General features: G+C 36.1%; 1 protein-coding gene across 2 annotated transcripts in view; it reads left to right on the top strand.

The window, feature by feature from the left end:
• CLINT1 (clathrin interactor 1) overlaps positions 1–15,340 on the top strand; it is a 60,527-nt gene extending 45,187 nt beyond the window's left edge. The window contains exons 9-12 of one of the 2 annotated variants that reach the window (XM_059174171.1): positions 6,520–6,594; positions 9,908–10,200; positions 12,054–12,204; positions 13,637–15,340. In XM_059174171.1, the coding sequence (XP_059030154.1) occupies positions 6,520–6,594; positions 9,908–10,200; positions 12,054–12,204; positions 13,637–13,983 (866 nt within the window). In that variant the 3' untranslated portion in view covers positions 13,984–15,340. Of the gene's footprint in view, positions 1–6,519; positions 6,595–9,907; positions 10,201–11,999; positions 12,205–13,636 lie in introns of both variants that reach the window. The other variant, XM_059174170.1, reaches the window with a different exon arrangement.
• The last annotated feature ends 5,802 nt before the right edge of the window (positions 15,341–21,142 follow it).

Raw genomic sequence — 21,142 nt, 5'->3', positions numbered from 1 at the left:
TTGAGTAATTCCCTGTATATTAGGTTTTGTTGTTTTGTTTTGTTTTGTTTTTTCCCAAGAAAATTGGCATTTTAGGTTGCATTTGATGATTATGGAGCTCTAATAAAGTGCTATGCTACAAGTCAAAACACCTTAAGAAATACAACTTCAGTTTAAAGATGATCTTTCCCAACCTATTTAAAGTTTATTTCACATTAAAATGTAGATGGTAAGATTGCTGTATAATATGCAAAGTAAATCTGTTGTTCCTTGATGTGTGTAGTGATTTTTCAAGTGAATTGTTTTAAAATTCACAGTAGTGCTTAAATGGAAGTCTGTGATAGAAAGTACTTTCATTGATAGTATAGTACATGTAATTAATAAAAAATCTTCTGGTATTTTCTCCTTCTCCTTGCCCACTACCATAAAATTCTTGGATTGGGATTGAACTTCATGGGGCATCTGGTTCAACCAAGTTTCTGAGCTGCTTCAGTTCCTGTTCCCTTTTTGCTATAACTCTTAAATGTTCCTAAAATATTTTGTGAACTCCATTGAACTCTCATGCCCTAGATTACGAAAAACTACATCAGTTGTTTAACAGTTTATGTTGTGTCTTTTTGTATGTTTAAAATCCTAACTGTAGGGGTGTTTGCGTGGCCCATCGGTTAGGTGTCTGCCTTCAGCTCAGGATCCTGGGATTAAGCCCCACACAAAGGGCTCCTTGCTCTGCAGGGAGCCTGCTTCTCCCTCTCCCTTTGCCTGCTGCTCCCCCTGGTGTGCTCTCTCTCTGTCAAATAAATCTTTAAAAAAAATAAAAATAAAATCTTAACTATAGTATTAACAGTGTGTAGTCATATAATAAAACATAGTGTTACAGAATATCAACTATTTTGGACTTCCTGGCATGAAATATTAAGGAGCCCCTTTCATGCATCTGTGGAAAGTTTTAATGGAGCAATCAGAGAATTAACTAGGAAGGTCAGATGAGTGATGTAACTTTTTTCCTCAGTGATACCAAGATTACTCTGAACAGACAGAATTATTAAATCCCTACATGCTTCCTTTGTTTGGCAAGAAACCATTGAGAGCTTTTTCTTCTCCAGTGCAAACAGTAGATTGACTAATTAAATAGAAGTAGCAATTAATATTATTACAATAATTAAGACAGAGTCTGAAATCTTAGAAATTCCTTGCCTTGGCATTTGTTTTATCATAATATTCTCTAAAAACAAACTGAATATAGGTCTGCATCAGAATTATTTTTAAAGTTATCTTCTGCTTGAAACAGTATGCTTACCCAGTTTGTGAAGAACACTCTTCAGTCAGTACATAAATTTTGTTTCCCAAATCTCTATTTAAATACTTTAGTAATCTATTTTAAATTAACTTGAGCAGTAGAAAAAATATTAATATTTAAGCTTCGCCACCTACACGTGAAAAAGTCGAAGAATCTACCATATTAGCATTGCTACTTGGTATGCCGTATGGGTGTCATTTACCAGATGTGCCTGTACTTACAATATTACCCTCATGCAAGTAATATGGGCATGAACTGTAAACCCAAGCAGATACGGCAGCATCTGTACCTCTCACCAGATAAATACCTCCTCTGAGAATATGCTCAGATTTCCTTTCTTTTTTTTTTTTTAATGCTACTACATCCTTTTTGTTAACATCTTTAAGACTGTGTGTGGTAAAGTCATTGGAGAATAGGTACCAAGTTTTAAAATAAACATGTGAAACCTATTCACCAAGAATCCATCACCACTGTAATGAGGTTCTTTTAAAAGCTATACTCTAAGGATATTCTGGTGGCTTTTACATATAGTACATTTCTAAGTGAATATTTTAAAAAATATTCAGAAATATATAGAAAATAAGCCAGTTAAAGCTAGAATTCCCGAAACATCCCATTGCATTTTCTACTGTATCTCACTTTTATAAAAGTTCACGTCTCCTTTGTCCCTTCCTAATTAAGGAATTGATGTCTTGATTGACCTACTATTATTTAAGTTATCTCTAGTACAATAAATGAGGTTGAAGAGAAAATACACTATAGTCAGTACAGATAGAGGGCCATTACATGTTTTGAATTCTTTTTTTTTTTTAAGTTTAAAATGTTTTAAAGATCAAATATGTTAAATCCAAAATGTTGATTACATTTATATTTGAACCTGTTGTCTTGTACCCAGTAATCACAAAAATTAGTTGAGGATATTTACATGAATATGAGCCACGTGGTTACATATTGAGTACAATGATTTATATGTTAGAATTTCCATCGGGTTTTCTCTAGTTTAAGTCAAGTTTACTAAAGATAAAATGTTTTAACATTTTCTCTTCATTCATTAAAAGTCACGCATGCTCATTTTAGAAATTTGTTGGAAAACAAAGTGATTCACTGTGACTTAGATGCATAATTATTGGGGTAAATACTCTTTTTTAAGTACACTTTCTATATATTGAGTCCAGTATATTAAGCATTTATTAAATGGCAGATCTTTTTCAGACTTTTGATAAGGCTTTTACTTCACTGTGAACTGCTTTTCACCCATGTTCTTCTGACCATTTCCCTGTGATTGTTGGTATTCTTTACAGACTGGTAATTGCTTTATATCTTAACATTGTATGAGTATGCTGTAATTTATTTAACCAGACAGTCTCTTATTTTTGGTGTATTAGGTTTTGTTTTGTTTTGTTTCCAAATTTTTCTTTTGGAAAAGTAGTGGAGTAGCATCTTTCAAAACCATCCAGTTTGGTAAGGAGAAAGTAGTATTTCATTTTATTTTGTATTTGTTTGATGCCTGAGTTTGCATACTTTCCTTGTTCTTATAGGCCATTTGTTCCTTTGTCCATTTCTTTTAGTGGAGCTATTTATCCTTAGTGTTTTTTATGTAAGCTTCTTACATATATATTAATCTTTGTCATATGTTTATAATTTTTTATTGCATTTTGTCAGTTCCTTTAATTTTAAATTTGCTAGAATTTTTCTTGCACAGTTCTTTATAATGTAATCTAGATTAAATTCTTTGTTGAAGAACTTTTCATCTGAAGCCTAAGCACTGTCTAGTTGAGCTATATTTTTCCTGTTCACAGTATTGCTTTGGAAAATACATGTTCCCAGCTGGTGATTGTAAATAACCTCCTTGCTATCCTGAAAAGGCAGATGGAAATGGTTCATTTATAATGACAGCTCTCATGTGGCAATCTTGAAGGATAGGTCTTGTGAAATTTAGCAGTCTTCTATGTGCAGCAATTTTTGGTACACTCTTACTTAAATTCCCTTAGATAGAAGTTATCTGGGAAAATGCTTCAGTATAGAAAATTTCTGTTGAATTTGAGGCACTGGTATGAATAACATCACGCGTATAGATAAGGATAGTCCCTCCTGGGAGAGAGGATTTATTTCCTAAAAGAAATAAAAGATTTTAAATTATTGAGATAGTTTAGATCATTTTCAGATTGAAGATCACATTGTGTAAAACCCAAGGAGAAGCATAATCTGTGGCACTTCAGAAGGTTAGACGAAACTTAAGTCCTTTTCAAGAAAAGGTAGCTTTTATTTGTAAAATACTTATGTGTGTTTCCATTCTTGCAGTATTCTTTAATTGGTTATGTTGAAATCAAACTTCTATAGTGTGGGTGGAGAGGTATAATATTTGCTGTAGATAAATTATGAATACAATATAATTTCAGTTCAGATGTTAGAAGGTAAAGCAGTGGAAGAACAAAATTGGTAATTATCTGAAATACTAAATCAGGATATGATAAAATTAAAATATCTGGTTTGAAGTTATGATCCTATAGTATTCAAGTGCCTTTTTCTACATGGGCACTTCTTAACGCAGACTGGATAAGATTTGAAAATCTCTTAACTTGTTTAGCGTAATAAATTACATATTGATGTTTATTCACTGCTGGATGAAGCAAATTAAAATAATCCCCAATTTTCAGATCCCTTAATGTTCTAGCAAATGATTTAACTGTCATTCTATTACCTAATATTATACTTTGATCAATATTTTTAACATTCAGGAGCAATACAGAAGATAAATTTATGAATATAAAGCAGCATCTCTTTGCAACATTCATTTCCTTGCTTGTTTTTATTAATACATGTGCTTTATTAATTAATGTGCTTTATTTTTTATTAATACATGTGCTTTATTTATTAATACATGTGCTTGTTTATATAGTTTAAAACTATAGCTCATTGATCTTTTCTGCCTCTCACCACATTTTATCAGATTATGTATCTTTAAAGAAGAGATAAACAAATTGCTGTTATATCATCCTTTGGATAACTAGCCAGATGAGCTATAGTGTTGGTAGAAGTTGAGAATCTTGGCCTTGGTGGGAGTTAGGTTAGTTCATGGTGAGTGAGGATACATGAATATGTGCATCTGTAATGAGGTAAAGAAATGAGAAATTTGTTATGCTTGCTGATAGTTGACTACAGTAAATGTGCATTAAAAAGAAATACCAGGTACACATGTATCAGAAACTGATTTGTTCCTTTTATTACTGCTGGCCATTTATTAAGAAAGGAAGATGGTTCTAGTTTAATTAACCCAGTTGAGTGTAGCAGATGGGGCAGAATGTCTTGCAGCGATAAGACAATTCAGAAATGGCACCAGATGTTGGAATCTGTCCCTGGTGGTATTTGAGTGCAGCCCAGATGTTCCAGTCCCACCTGGCTAGTTTCTAAGCACTGCGGGCTAAGCAGCTGTGATGTAACCTATATAATGTTCGCATAACACTAAAAGCACCATAATTGAACTGCTGCTCTAAACTTCTAAGGTTGTGACTCTTAAGAGGTGAAATCTTTAAGGACAAAGAAAAATAAGGACAGCTATTTAAGGTTTTAGATCCTTTGACTACTGCTATTTTGTTGATAACTGAATTGGACAGAAATGGAATATTAAAATTTCGTGTAATATTGTTCAAATTGTAGGTAAAAGTAAATATTCTTATCCACATAGTGTTTACAGATAAAAATTTGTATGTGAATGTGCTGTTTATGCACAGAGATTGATTTTGCAACCTTTGGATCTCACCCCTTTAAAAACACCAGTCTAGAAGTAGCAAAAAGCTGCTATTTTTTCATGGATTAAAAGTATTTACCTGTTCGTGGAGTAGATAATAGAAAACAAATAGTCCACCAAAATCATTGCATTCATTTTTTCCTATGTAGATATTAAAACTGATTATTATGCAAATCAGCCTCAAAAATTCTTCTCTTTTTATTTAAAAAAAATTTCGAACCTACAGAATATTTGCCACATTTTCTTCATCTCTCTCTCTAGGTCATTTATTTTTTACTATATACCATTTGTTTATTGTGTACCATTTGAGAGAAAATTGGAAATAGCCAGGACATTTTGCCCCCAAAATTACTTAAGCATGTATCTTCTTAAAACAGGGACATTTTCCTGTATAATCACAATATAATTATCATACTTGAGAAATTTAACATTTAAACAGTATTGTCTAATACACAGACCATTTTCAGATTTCCTTGATGTCTCAATTATGTCATTTCAGGTTAGCACTTTTTAGAAAAATCCAGGATCCAATCAAGGATTATGTATTTCATTAATTTGTCATATTTCTTTAGGCTCCTTTAATTTGTAGCAGTCCTAGTCTTCTTTGTCTTTTACAATGTTGACATTGGGGGCGCCTGAGTGGCTTAGTGGGTTAAGTCTCTGCCTTTGACTCAGGTCATGATCCTAGGCTCCTGGGATCGAGCCCCACATTGGGCTCCCTGCAGGGAGCCTGCTTCCCCTCTCTGCCTGCCTCACTGCCTGCCTCTCTGCCTACTTGTGATCTCTCTATCAAAAAAAAAAAAAAAACAACAAAAAACAATGTTGACATTGTCTGAAGAGTCTTGAGAGTTGTTTTGCACAATGTCCCTCAATTTTGTAATTTGTCTGATTCATTCCTGATGATTACATTCAGGTTAAATATTTTTGGCTGGAATTCTTAACATGGGTGATGATCTCCTTTCAGTCCCTTGCATTAAAGTGCCCATGAATACTGTTTTCTCTGATTATTAGTGGCATTAAATTTGATCAGCTGTTTAGGTCAATATCTATTGAATTTCTCTATTGTAAAAGTAGGTTCATTCCTTTTTATTTATCAAGTAATCTGTGGGGTGATGTTTGGTGATTATGTGAATATTCCCTAGCAACATTTTACTCAAGTTTTAGCATCCACCAAAGGTTCTTTGGATTACGCATAAAAAGCATAATTGATTGGATAAACCACAGGTCCAGGCTGTGTTCAGGCAGTGTAACTGAAGGATAACTAACCACAAATGTAGTGTCAATTACTTAAAAGATAAAGAACGTAAGAGTTTGTGGTAGCTTAAAAGGAGCATGGTGATGTGAAAACTTAGATCAGCAAGCTAGCTTCTGTGATAGGTCTGGAGCCTCTAATATTAGGTAATTTTTAAGTGTGGTGCTGAAATGGCTTCCTGAAATTGGTATCGGTTATTCTGTGGTTTTAACAATTTAACTTTTCTTCATGCTTAATTTCTAGGAGGATCAGCTGATTTATTTGGAGGATTTGCTGACTTTGGCTCAACTGCTGCATCAGGCAGTTTCCCTTCCCAAGGTATGATACAGTTCGGCCAGAAATTGAGGGGCAGTGAAAAGGTTATCAAAGCAAACAGTTCCCTCCTCTACCAAATAAGCTTCTTTTTGGTGTTTTACTCCTTATAGTATTTATAATTCCTAAATCCTAAAGAATTTATTCACAAAGGTATTTTATTGGGTCAGTGTCTTAAATATGCTAAATGAATTAATTTAGTTGTAAACTACTCAGGCAGGCACACCTAAATAAAATTGCCCTCATTTATAAGCAACTCTTATTTAGCTTTTTTTTTTTTTTTTTTTGGTGGGGGAGGGATAGTGTTGTGGGGAGTATGAATAAGTACAAAGTATAATCTCAATTTAGCAGGAAGAATATTATGGTTTATGTTTAGGTTATATGATAATGATTCCAAAGACATTGGGATTGAGCAGATTATCTTAATAAAATTCATTTCTTTATTATTTAGATATATTAAGAGCACTTCTATAAGACATAACCGAACTACATTTTGACACATCCTTAAATAGAGAGCAGTTGAATCTCAGGCAAAACTTCCCTCCATGTTAGATTAGAAATTTTAAAATGCCTTCAATTTATTCTGGTGATCATTTCGCAGTATATACAGAACCAAATCTTTATGTTGTGTACTTGAAACTAACAACACAGGTTTAAACATCAAAGATTGAGGTGAAGCATTTGTCTTTTTCTCCCCATTATGAATATTTTTACCTTACTGCCTCTGCCATATAGTATGGTAGCTGTTTAACTTCGGAAAAGCTGCTGAGCCTCCAACTTTCTAAAATGAGGAACACCTTTTGACATGGTTCTTTATAAGGATATAAAGTAGTTTCTGTAGAAGTGTATAGAATAGGGACTATGTTGCTAAGTGTGCTTTCTTCTTCAAATTGTAAAGGAGTTGGCTATAGTGGTTTTTTGTATAAAATCTAGTCACTCTGAAGTTTGAGAGAGAATATGACAATTTAGTTATAAATTTTAAACGTGAAGTGAAGCAGGAAGAAAAGGTGTTAATTTAGCTGAATTTGTCTTACTCGTTTCAAGTAGAGTTAATGCCATTAGATTAGTTGAATTAAAACATATATTTAGTAATATCTGATGTAGTTTTGTCAGGATTTAGGAAGAAAGATACATAGGCTTTAATCATCTGGGGTTATTTTGGTAGCCTTCTTGTATAAATTCTGAGTATTACCCAGAAACCGGAATTGTGCAGTAATTAACTTCATTTTAGAAGTATGGTTTTGTCTTCGAAGGGTTAATACCTTACTTTAGGCAAATCAAGTGGAAGATAAACATTACCCTAATTTTACAGACTGCCTGTGTAATTCTTAAAGTTTTTATGTATATAAAGTTGCCTACTATGCAAATAATTAGAATATCTTAATGTTGCTAAGTGATACATCTCTTCATCTGTATGCATGTGATTAATATAACCTGATCACCATTACGCAAGGGGCTGAAACTGTTGTAACAATAATTAATCTTTTCTGAACAATATATGCCCCACTAGAAATCTCTTCCTCCTATGATTAATCATTTCAGATAAAGTTTTCAGATGGGGCAACGCGTTTTGCCCCAGTTTCCATTTGTACTCTGTTTTATAGATCAAGCACATAGGAAATCAGCATAAAGTTTACCTATATCCAGCAAGTCTTTCTTAAATTACTTTAAATTGTTTAATATATAGAATTAATTGTAAAACTTTTAAATCAGTCTTTTTTGTAAAGAAGATCAAAGACCTATTTTAATAAAACCCTGAGGTGATGAATATTAGCCCAGTTCTTATATTAAATTGTTGGTAGAACGGTTTTCTGAGTTATTTTCTTTTGAAGGGGCTTACATTATATATTACCATTATAATATGGTAATAGAGAAATATAATTTTAAAGACTTAATATTATTGTTCTCTTTAGATATTTAGCATAATGAGACACAGTATTGGAGTGGTTGGTTACCTTATAGACTAGACAAAGTGTATTTCCAAGTTGTAAGTGAACATGGAGTACAAAGAGATGGTGTTAATTAACTTGGAAATATATACTATTCTTTTTCAGATGACCGTTTATATGTAGCTCTTTCTTCACCTTTGCTTTTTCAACTTCTGTTAATTCATATTTATCTATTTATTCCTTTCTTAGATTTATTTACTTAGAGTCATGCATAGCCTATTTAAAGAATTTTTTTCCTTAGTATCTGTTGCCTTTATATTTATTATGATCTAAATAGTATATGTATGCAGAATTTTAGAAGTTTGGCCTATACTATTTTATGGCGTACCTAAAGAAAAGAAAATGTGATGCCTTTGGCCCTCACCTATGTTTTCACAATTAATCCATAGTAATAATAATAAACCCTAAAGGGCACTTAACATATTAAATTCACACACAAAAAAGGTTAATTTTCACAACTTAGATTTTAAAAAGTGAGACACGGAGAGGGTTATGTAGTTTTCCCAGGGTCACTCATTTAGTAAGGTACAAAATCTATGCTCTTAAACACTGTAGTCCATTAATTAACCTATTACCAATTTTTATATTATTGAATGCATTAAATCTTAAACTTGTTATAATTATCTTTGAATATAATGATAAGAGTTCCCCCTGAGTTCCCCTCTATACCCTAGTTTTTAGTTAAATAACTAAATAGAACAGTCCCGTTTGGAGTAAGCACTCTACTAGGGTTATACCATGGCTCTCTGCAGCCCTTGTGTTGTCAGTGAAAGTGTGGCCAAAAGGGTAAGAACTTCTTACAGAAACTTACTAACCCTACTCTTGATTTCACTGAGTTTTTCTTTTCCATGCTTTTCTGTTTTGTTTCTTTATGAGTTTAATATCGTGAATTTGGGATTTTATTTACTTGAGACCATATAAGTCATACTTTAATTTCTCTGAACCTTTCCAAATAATGAATGGGTGAAATGAGTTGAATTCTTTGATTTTATTGAGTGTCTCGTCATGTGAAGATTCTCAATCTCCCAACCAAAAGTTTAACCAGTTAAGTTTTCTCACTTTTCAGGGTTTTGGACTCATCCATAGTTGTTTAGCTGGTAGCATATTTGATGATACGCAAACTTAGGTTGGAGGAAAGTTTTGATTGTAGTTTCTGTGTATCACCTCAGACCTGCTAAGAGGTGGATTTTTCTTTCCTTTGCCACCTTGTTAACATTTGTGGAATATTCATGAGAAAAATAATGTCCAGATGGAGATGGTACCTGCAGATGTTAATCTGGATGGACACAGATCAGCTCTAATTTTTTTCAGTTCTGTTGTTTTGCTCTGCGCATTTCAGAAAGTTTCTTACCCTTACTATTCCCTCTTAGTTACAGCGACAAGTGGGAATGGAGACTTTGGTGACTGGAGTGCCTTCAACCAAGCCCCATCAGGCCCTGGTGCCTCCAGTGGTGAGCTCTTTGGCAGTGCCTCACAGCCAGCTGTGGAACTTGTCAGTGGCTCTCAACCAGCTTTAGGCCCACCTCCAGCTGCCTCAAATTCTTCGGACCTGTTTGATCTTATGGGTTCATCCCAGGCAACTATGACATCTTCCCAGAGTATGAATTTCTCTATGATGAGCACTAATACTGTAGGCTTGGGGTTGCCAATGTCAAGATCACAGGTAAGTTGTCTGCCTCCCTTGGAAACTTTGATTTCTAATCTTAGAGATTCTGTGACTAATGTAATGGTAGACTTGCGTGAGACAGGAAAAAAAGCCATACATAGATGGTTTTTGCATATGGCATGTTACTTTACACTCGTTCCCCTGGTAGTCATTTGAGTTCTAGATCAAGGCTTTCTCACCCATCCTGTAGTCCGTGCAAAGCCAAGCATGATGCCTTGCACAGAGGAGGCAATTGCTAAAAGTTTATTGCATTCATAAACAATTTGGTATTTGGTGTTTAAAAAAAATCTGTTTTTAAGAAGGACTAGAGATCACCCGTGGCCTATATTCACTTAGTAAAATATCTGTTCCTCAAAGAAATGTCACTTACTGGTTGCAAGCAGTCGTTACCAATATAGAAAATCGTTCTCTAAAATGACGAATGCTCTTCCCTATTTTGGGCCTGCTCTACATTATGTAATTTTTATATAGGCTCTTCTTTCAGCTCATTTTCATAAAGAAAAACAACTAAATGGGAGTTTTTTAAATTCACTTTTCTTTTAAGTTTTTTTTTTATAAGATTTTTTTTTTAATTTATTTGACAGAGATCACAAGTAGGCAGAGAGGCAGGCAGAGAGGGAGGGGGAAGCAGGCTCCCTGCTGAGCAGAGAGCCCATGGGGCTCGATCTCATGACCCTGAGATCATGACCTGAGCCTAAAGCAAAGTTAACCCACTGAGCAACCCAGGCGCCCCTAAGTTCACTTTTTTACAGTTAAATCTAAATTACCTAATACTAACTTGAATTCAGACAAGCAAGCAAGCACAGTGTTAGAGTACATGTGTCTGAGTTGTACCAGAGTGCTGTTTTTGATTCAGGCAATTCTGAGTATTTTTTATGATGCTAATTACTCATTTTAATGTGTAGATTCTCTCCTTTTGGGTGTTAGGATGGAGGAACAGAAGAAAGAAGCAGAAAGGTGACTGTTCTGTATAACAGAAGTTGGACTTGACACTAAAAAAAAGGATATGAAAGGCACACCAGTGCCATTAAATTGAACTATGCACCTCTAAACAGGCCCAAACCAGTTTATTCTTTTTGAGTTTCTTTCATGTGGTCTGTACATAAAGCCAGTTTACTTATTTGCAGTCTTAATTGCGCTATGTTGTAATTCTTCACATTGGTACCTTTTTAATTATTTTTCCTGTTTCTATTCCTTTTCTTTTTTTCTGTCCTTTTCATAGCTTTCCTTAGTAACTACGAGGCATCCCTGCTTCTTTCTCCTGAATTTCTCCTATTTCCTGAATTGGTCCACATGTATCAAGTTCCACTAATGTTGCTCACTTTAGGCAAGGGAAATGTACATGGAGCAGGAAGATGTCAGAATTTGTGCAATATAATTTGTTGGTTTTGTAGTTTTTCTTTTTATAACATGGGAAGTCATATCCTGAATTCCATCTTGTGATAATAAATTTCCATTCATATATTTCCTTAAAGCTGTACTAACCTGAAGTTGGTCATTCCCTGGGATGGTGGCTTCTAGACTTTGGGTGATGGGAGAGTAATTGTTCATGTAAACATGTTGGGTTTGTTTTCTTTTTTTCCTTTAATGCCAAGTATGATTTGGGATTCAGAGGAACTTTGGGGGGAAGCTAGTGATTCAGCTTAAAGATCTTAGCCTAGCACTTCTGTGGTTCTTTCTGGTTTCAGGAGTTTGTTACTAAGTCTTGTATATCTGGAGTTATTGTGATTAAATTGCCATCTGATGACCTTTATAGAGCCCAAGCTTAATTTTTAGAGCATTTTTCTATTTTCCAGCCTTTGCAAAATGTTAGCACAGTGCTGCAGAAGCCTAATCCTCTCTATAATCAGAATACAGATATGGTCCAGAAACCAGTCAGCAAAACCCTGCCCTCTACTTGGTCTGACCCCAGTGTAAACATCAGCCTAGACAACTTACTACCTGGTATGCAGCCTTCCAAACCCCAGCAACCATCACTCAACACAATGATTCAACAGCAGAGTAAGTTACTGCCAGACATCTTGATTCTTTGTGCACTTATAATCTTTACCCTGTTGCCAGGACTGGTTCAAGCCATGAAATAAGAATACATGGCACAGACCATACCGAAGGCAACTGTGTGATTGCTTAGGATTTTTTTCCTGTGATACTTGATAGACATCCCAGCATATTGGATTACTTTGTATTCTGCTTTTGGCTTGATTACATTGACTGTATTTTGGTGAGTTTGGAGAGTCTGATCACTAAAATAAAAGTAATTGGTGTAGAAAACGTTTTATTTTTAGGTAAATATGACCCGAAAACAAAGATCATCATAACTCCATAATCCAGGGATAATCACCATTAATTGATATTTCTTTTTTTTTTTTTTTTTTTTTTTTTTAAAGTTTTTTTTTTTTTTTTAAAGATTTTATTTATTTATTTGAGAGAGAGACAGGGAGAGAGAGCATGAGTGAGGAGAAGGGCAGAGAGAGAAGCAGACTCCCCGTGGAGCTGGGAGCCCGATGCGGGACTCGATCCCAGGACTCCGAGATCATGACCTAAGCCGAAGGCAGTTGTCCAACCAACTGAGCCACCCAGGCGTCCCAATTGATATTTCTTTCTGTCTTTTCTAACCACATTTTTAATACTTGAAATCACTGCTTATATTATTCTACTTCTTGTCGTTGTTATTTTGCATAAAGTTATCATTTTTCCTGTATTTAATATTCTTAGGGAAAAATGATTTAGCTATTTATAGTTACCATTATATCAGTGTACAATTTCTTTTTTTTTTTTTTTTTTTAAATATTTGATTTATTTATTTGACAGACAGAGATCACAAGCAGGCAGAGGCAGGCAGAGAGAGGGGGGAGCAGGCTCCCTGCTGAGCAGAGAGCCCGATGTGGGGCTCGATCCCAGGACCCTGAGATCATGACCTGAGCCGAAGGCAGAGGCTTAAACCACTGAGCCACCCAGGCGCCCCTCAGTGTACAATTTCTTTATTGTTGGTTATTTCTGTTGTTTTTAGCTTTTTGCAATTATAAACAGCTCCATCGTGATTTTATATAAATCTTTGTACTTGGGATTTTTTTTTCCTTAATGTAATGTTCTAAAAATAAAGTGAGTCAAAGGGTATAAAGTTTTACAAGGCTTTTGATACACAGTGGCTCCTGATACCTTGTTAGTTTGGATTCAACAATAAATTTTGTTGGAATGATTGTAAAGTGCCTCGTGTTTTCCCCCAGCCCACTCTTTGTTTCTACGTCTGTGGGAAACCAGAGTTAACAGCCACAAACTATTTTTCTAGAACAAATAATGCGAGTTAATTGACTGACTTTGTAAAATCACTGTAAAGGAATTTTATTAGGGCTTTAAAGTGTTGATGGTCAGGAATATTGTATTATTACTCTGCTGGATCTAATGTAAAGTTTTGTCTTTTTCCTTCTGGTAGATATGCAGCAGCCTATGAATGTGATGACCCAAAGCTTTGGAGCTGTGAACCTCAGTTCTCCATCAAACATAATTCCTGTCCGGCCCCAAACTAACCCTTTGATGGGGGGACCCATGCCTATGAGCATGCCCAGTGTGATGACTGGCACCATGGGAATAGCGCCTCTGGGAAACACCCCAATGATGAACCAGAGCATGATGGGCATGAACATGAACATGGGGATGTCAGCTGCTGGGATGGGCCTCACAGGCACAATGGGAATGGGCATGCCCAACTTAGCCATGACTTCTGGAACTGTGCAACCCAAGCAAGATGCCTTTGCAAATTTTGCCAACTTTAGCAAATGAGAAATGGTAAAGGAGCAGATTGAATGAAGGATTTTTAGTGGTGAAGATAGGTGATGTTGGGATGGAAAATGCTAATCAACTCCCGTTTCTTTTATTAATTAGTTAAAATAAATCTACATAAAGAACCAAAAAAGGCTGTTTTATAAAAGTGAAATATCTAGTATTTCAGATGACCAGGCAAGGGCACTTCAGATGAGGCAGTCAAAATTATTTTTCCCAGTGAGAATAGACCACTCGTGGGGTAGTGAGACCTTGAAAGCCTTTATAAATTGAAGAGCCCGTTTTAACATCATGATTTGTGGGAAGACTGGAATAGGGCTGAATAAATGTGTTTGAATCTCTAATTTTATACTTTTCTTTTCCTGAGGAACTTGATTTTTCTGTCCCTGAATCGCCTTGTCATAATTGGGTCTGTTCCTTTTACTACCACTCTTGAGTCCATAAATGAAATCATTAAAGTTGGATGATCAGTTTTTTATAAAAATATATATTTTTGTCCAAAAAAAGGCATACATATGTGATTATGGCTAAATCAAAGGTAACTGGAATGTATATACTTTTGCTAATGTTCCAGCAACTCTGCTATTCCTATTATACTATTCCAAATTTTTATTGTAACAAAACCTCTTCAAGCGACTTGTGATAGCTATGGGACTTTTCCCATATCTTCTGCTATAATTATCCTTTGCAGAACGAGGAAAAAAAAATTTTTTTTTTCAGGACTGCTCTATGGTTTCCTTTAAAAGAAAAAAAAACCCTCCAGTATTTTTGTTTGTTTTTAGCAGTCATTATTTACAATTTGCAGTGGTTAACTTGGCAAGGCTTCTTTCCGTGTTTGTCCGTGTAGCCACCACTTCTCAGTCAGGAACAGTCGAAAGAGAAAAATATTTATTTTTATTTTTTTGGTGTCTTTTAAAAAATTGAAAAGGTAAAAATTCATTAAAACCTTAAGTTAAATATAAATGTTAGAACTCAGCAATGTTGGCTTTTAGATTTTATACAGTATTCGTTTGGTTTTGGTTTTGAGTGTATATAATACGGCGTTACCAGTATGGTTCCAATAGAGAGGAGTTAAATATATATTATTAAAGGAGACCTGTAGCAGTCAAAAGGTTTTATTGATTTAATGGCAAATAAAGGAGATTAATTAAAATGTTTTCATTTTTCCTGCTGTAATTCTGCATTAAGCTCACATGAAAATCATGATCCTAGAGTTTGGAATGCACAATTAATTGTTTCACCCTCAAGCTGGGAATATTTTTAAAAATAAATATTATAATATAGGTATCAAATTATTACCTCCCCACTTTGTGTTGAAATTTTTTTTTATTAAACTGATAAAACTTTGTTTCCATTGTATTCATAATGTTCTGTTATACATAACATTAAAATGTTCATTAAAATCAATGTTGAACTGCTTTTTCTTTCATTCTGTTAGACATTTGAGACCGTTTGGGGAAAAAATAATTATAATTTGGGCAAAGTAATTTTTATAAATAATTTAAAATTATTTAATGACTTCTCTATTCTTTCCTCTCAGACTCTGCTGTTAGGAATTAAAAATGAAGCAGCAGAGATATTCTGACCCACTCCATTCTTGCTAATGTTCCATCTACAACATTTCTAATTAGGCAGAAATTCATGTACTTCAGCTAAGTGGTAATGAAAAGTGATTCATTTGCTGAATAAGAGATGAGAGGGAGTGTAATTAGCTGACTGTGGTTTTTAATCTTTCAACAATTCAATGTGTTTAAATTAGTTTCAAAGAATAGGAGCTTTCAAGTGTTGTTACTTCAGAACAGTCAACCCAGGCTCCGGTGGCAGCATGGAGAATATCTTCACTGATATTTAAAACCTGTCATCTTAAGAGAATTTTTTCATTAAACTGAGAGTCTAGCATCACCTTTCCAAATACATACAGTTCTTGGAGGAATTAAATATTTTGTTTCTAAACTTTTGTGTTGAAAAGTTCTTTTCTAATAAAATTAAGATTTATCTGTAAAGCATTTTCTGTACTATGCCTCCTTCCTGTATTGTGTCTCTGAAGACAGAAGGGAGCCAGCCCTATCTCCTGCACCTCAACGTACAGTTCGGTATCAGTTTTTTTGTTTCAGAGCCCATGAAAGGAAAGAATTGCCTCATTAAGGGGTCCATCCAGTCCGGTGACTTACTTTTGGAAGAGTTACTAAGTGATACTTCAAAATTACCAAAGAAAGGTCTAAATACCCGCAAATAATTTGGAGTTGGCAAGAAAATACTCTTAAATAGTCTGCTGAGCTCCCTTCTGCCGATCCTATATCCCTTCACCCTTTTACCAGCTTCTGCCTAATGTTTCATTTTTTTGTTGTGGTTCTGTGTGTGTGTGTGTTGCTGGGGGAGAGGGACATGGTTACTGTTCTCAAAATGTACAGGTGACTCTCCACTGCCATACCAGATTTCATTTTTTTCCCTTTTGAGGTTTTTTTTAACCTCTCTGACAAAATCTTCAGGAACCACAAATGTTCTCGAATGGGACTTTGGGTGTTTTATTTTTTTGATTATAATAAATTGTCTCAATGATACCCATAATGTTGGGTTTGGGGTAATCAGTAAGTTGAGGCCTATAGTTACTTCCACAAATATTTATGAAGCAAATATTTATATGTAGCAAAATAAAGCTAACTGTCCTAAGCACAGAACACACCCAGTAAATAGGTTTATGAAGTAAATTGGCTTTGTGTTTCAACTCTGCTGGGAGACAGCATTGTACTGTGGAAAGACCATGGACTTGGAAGCAGATCTATGCCCATTTCAGCTATGCACACTATCTGTGTGACACTGATCAATTTACCTGACTTCTCTGGGCCATAAGAAATCTTTCCTAAAATGAATGAAATAGGGAAGTGATGGATGAATAATGATGTGTCAGATCTACTGGCATGGACATAAGCGCACAAAGTACTTCTCTGCCTCCCATTTTTATTTTTTATAAACGCGCTCACCTATCAAGGCTACATGCCAGTCACTGCTCAAGAATTCACATGCACACCATTCATGCAACAAACCCCAAAGCTGATATTCCAGTTGTATTCCTAAAAGAAGTATGTAGTTAAGAAAACCTTAGAGGGGCGCCTGGGTGGCTCAGTGGGTTAAAGCCTCTGCCTTTGGCTCAGGTCATGATCCCAGGGTTCTGGGATCAAGCCCTGCATCGGGCTCTCTGCTCCTCAGGCAGTCTGCTTCCTCCTCTTTCTCTGCCTGCCTCTCTGGCTATTTGTGATCTCTGTCTTGTCAAATAAATAAAATCTTTAAAAAAAAAAAAAAAGAAAGAAAACCTTAGAGACTGATACGCAGTTGATTTCTGAGGGCTTTCCTATCTGCCTGAGTTTAATTCCAATCTCAGACAAGGAAATTATAAATGAGCTATTTTGTGAATGTACTGACTCACTTCTACTTAACCACATTAGTGCAGATGTGAGAGAGAAAACTATGAAGGTGGTATGGGATTTGCTGCACAAATAACCCTCATTAGAATGTTCCTAGCTTTTAGGAGGAGGCGAGATCTCAACTTTTCTATTGACTTCTTGCAGTTCTGTTGACTAAGATCTTGCTGTTCTTACATCCAGATAAGCAATCAGATACAAAGACTGGAAAAAAAAATCCATGAAAAGTTTTTTTTTTTTTTTTTTTAACTTTTACTCATTATGACCTTAATTCTTGTGTGTTATGTGTGTGTGTGTGTGTGTCTTCTTAGTAATGGCAACTTTGCATTGTTCCTCGCAGACAATAGGTAGCCCCTGGCACCTCTTCACACTGCACTTGCTCAGCCCAATGGGTGGGGGAACCTTCATCCAACCAATTTAGATGCTTAGCCTCCCAGGGATTTTGGAGGGATTTGAAATTCCTGATGGGCAAACATGGGTTTTATTTGTTACTCTTTAAACAAAAAGTCACTGGGCACCTGGGTGGCTCAGTGGGTTGAGCCTCTGCCTTCGGCTCAGGTAATGATCTCAGGGTCCTGGGATAGCGTCCCGCATCAGGCTCTCTGCTTGGCAGGGAGTCTGCTTCCTCCTCTCTGCCTGCCTCTTTGCCTACTTGTGATTTCCCTGTCAAATAAATAAAATTTTAGAAAATAATAATAAAATAAAATAAATGTCATTACTTGAAATAATTGAGTCCTGGACTGTGAAACCCTGCATTTTTTCTCCATCTGATTTTTCTTAACTATACACCTTGCAGCTGTGTTCTTTAAGTGCTCCAAGCATGCTCTACCATTTTATTCTGAGTGCTTAGAGTTAGTATATATAGCAATTTGATCTCAGAACCCCCTTTATACCTTAAAAATTATTGAGAACCTCAAAGAACTTTCATGTTTATGTGGGTCATATCAATATTTACTGTATTTGAAATAAAACCTGAACAACCTTAAAAATACTGACTTTTACAGTAACCCCATTACCTGTCAAGTTACGATTTTTTTAAGAAGGAGTATAAGCAGGGGTGGCGAGCCAGAGAGGGAGAGAGAATCTTCAGTAGGCTCCCTGTGGCATGCATATGTAGGGCTGGATCCTGTGACCTGGAGATCATGACCTGAGCTGAAAACAAGAGTCAGATGCTAACCAACTGAGCCACCCAGGTGCCCTGTCAAATTATAATTTCAAATTATAATAAATAAAATTTTAAAACTTCCAAAATAAAAATCTATGAGAAGAGTAACTTTTTTTTAACATTTTTGAAAATCTCTTTATTACCTCCCTTAATAGAATACAGCTGAATTAAGTTCTTCTGCATTCAGTCTGCTGTGCTATGTTGTTTTGGTGGAAATACATGAAAAAAGTCTGGGCTCAGGGATATGAGGTTGGAAAGGGTGGGAAGTTGCTCAGGGCTCCCCAGTGGTCCTCAGGCCACATCGCTGTCTATTGAGAATTAAAAGGTAAGATTATTTCATAGTAACTATCCATTTGCTTGATTTATTGTCTATAAGGTAATCTGCTTGAGGTACAAAGAATTTGGTTTTGTTCTTCACTTCAGTCACATTCTTCAGGCAGAATGACTGTCACATGAAATCTCTCCGGATACTGAGTTCTAGAACTCTGTGACATCAGTGTTTGCTCAGTTTTTCAGCTTGTTTCTTCTGATATATAGTGCATATTTCCTAGCTTTTAATGAAGAAGTAAAATTTTTACCCACGTTGAGTTTTTTAGAAAATCTTAGACTGAGAGACTGAGTGTTGAGTGCTTGGTGTGTTGTAAACCTTTTAAGCCTCCCTTTCTGCCCTTTGAGAAGAGCATAAAATGGGTCAAACCTGAAGACCTCTGACTTGTTTCCGAGGGGGCCTTGCAAGGTTGTATACTGTGTTCTCTGACAAACCCTTCACAGAAGCCTAAGACTATAGAAATCGTGCACCCACAGTGATCATGTTCCTGGTGAGCCTGGATAAATCTGATCTCCTGAACTGGGGGGATCCAGCAAAGTTTCCATCCATTCATGAAATTGCAGGAGCAAGCTCTGTACTGGACACCTTCACCTTATAAACATCAACTCCCTTCGTTCTCATAAGCTAGAGAAGAATGTCCTCCCTCTGATAGATACAGAACAGGGATGTCCGGAACTAGTTAAATGTAACTTTGCGAAGATTGTTATGCAGGGTCCCAGAAAGGGAGACTCTCGATTTTCAGTAACTGATCAGCAAAGTCAGCCCCCAGGTAGTACGTTTGGCAGAGTTTTTGCCACAGAAAGAGAAGGAAATCCTCGGCAGGACTCCCTCTTGGAAATTTTGGAAATCAGTATATAATGGGCACAGAATCAGCTTCTGTTAATGAAGCACTGAAGATGTGATCTTTCATGTCTGGTGATTCATAAACCTGTTTCATTAAACTACTTTGTAAAATGCAGTTAAATATTAGGTAGTAGACTGGGTCCTAGTATTCCTATTTTTCATGGTATTTTTACTTCACAGTTAATCAAAAAATAAAAGGAACAATAGCAAAACAGTCAATGATAAAAATACAGAACGTCTAAATCCTCCTAGCTAGGAAACCAGACTGTAATATGGCCATGGGCCACTACCTAAATTTTATTCCATGTGTTTATTCCTACTTCTTTTTTAAAATATTGATTGATTCATTGATTGATTTACTTATTTATTTGAGAGAGAGAGAGCACACCTGGGAGCAGGGCGAAGGGCAGAGGGAGAGATGAGAGAGAATCTCAAGCAGGCTCCCTGCTGAGCACAGAACCAGAAGAGGGGCTGGATCCCACACAATGAGATCAGGACCTGAGCCAAAACCAAGAGTCAGACAATTAACTGACTGAGCCTCCCGGGTGCCCCCTTCCCTCCTTAGGTGCCTGCTGCCGGCACTACCTCCAGTTCTGCACAGTGGTGACTGCAACCGAACCTACCCATCAGGTCAGCACGCGGCAGTGTGCGCGTCTGAGTGTTCTGAAGGACACGGTCAAGTGGCTCTTACACAAAGATAGACGGAGAGGCCTAATCTAGGCGGGGGAATTCAGGAAGGCCTCTCGGAGAAGGGACCTTTTATACAGAGATCAGCAGAACTTGAACCAGACATGTGAAGACTCCCAAGTGGGGAAAAAAACAAAACAAAACAAAACCCAAAACCTATCAGAAGCTTAGTGGCTGTGGTGGGTGGTCGATGTAAAAGAAAAGCTGAGGAGATAGGCAAGGATAGAAAATCGTCGATATTTAGGATGCTGAGGTAAGTAATTATTTCACTCTCCCCCAAAGTTCCTCAGACGGGATTATGCCCATCCGAGATGGTATATTCTGAAGACCTCGAGTGCTGTCCTACCCATGGTAGTCACAGAGTTCACTTTGAAAAACTCGAGGGGAAGATTACATGGCAATCGTTTGATGTTTACTGTCCAACCTGAAATACATCAGTGGTTGATATGCATATAAGGATGGTCCAATGGGGCCACTTATATAAATACAAACTGACTCTTTCTTTTTTTTTTTTTTAAGATTTTATTTATTTATTGGGGCGCCTGGGTGGCTCAGTGGGTTAAAGCCTCTGCCTTCAGCTCAGGTCATGGTTCTGGGGTCCTGGGATCGAGCCCCGCCTCGGGCTCTCTGCTCAGCAGGGAGCCTGCTACCCTTCCTCTCTCTCTGCCTGCCTCTCTGCCGACTTGTGATCTCTGTCAAATAAATAAATAAAATCTT

Source organism: Mustela lutreola, chromosome 5 (assembly GCF_030435805.1).
Source record: "Mustela lutreola isolate mMusLut2 chromosome 5, mMusLut2.pri, whole genome shotgun sequence".
Taxonomy (NCBI): domain Eukaryota; kingdom Metazoa; phylum Chordata; class Mammalia; order Carnivora; family Mustelidae; genus Mustela; species Mustela lutreola.
Note: the sequence above shows the minus strand (reverse complement) of the source record. Positions and strands in the feature narration are given on the sequence as shown.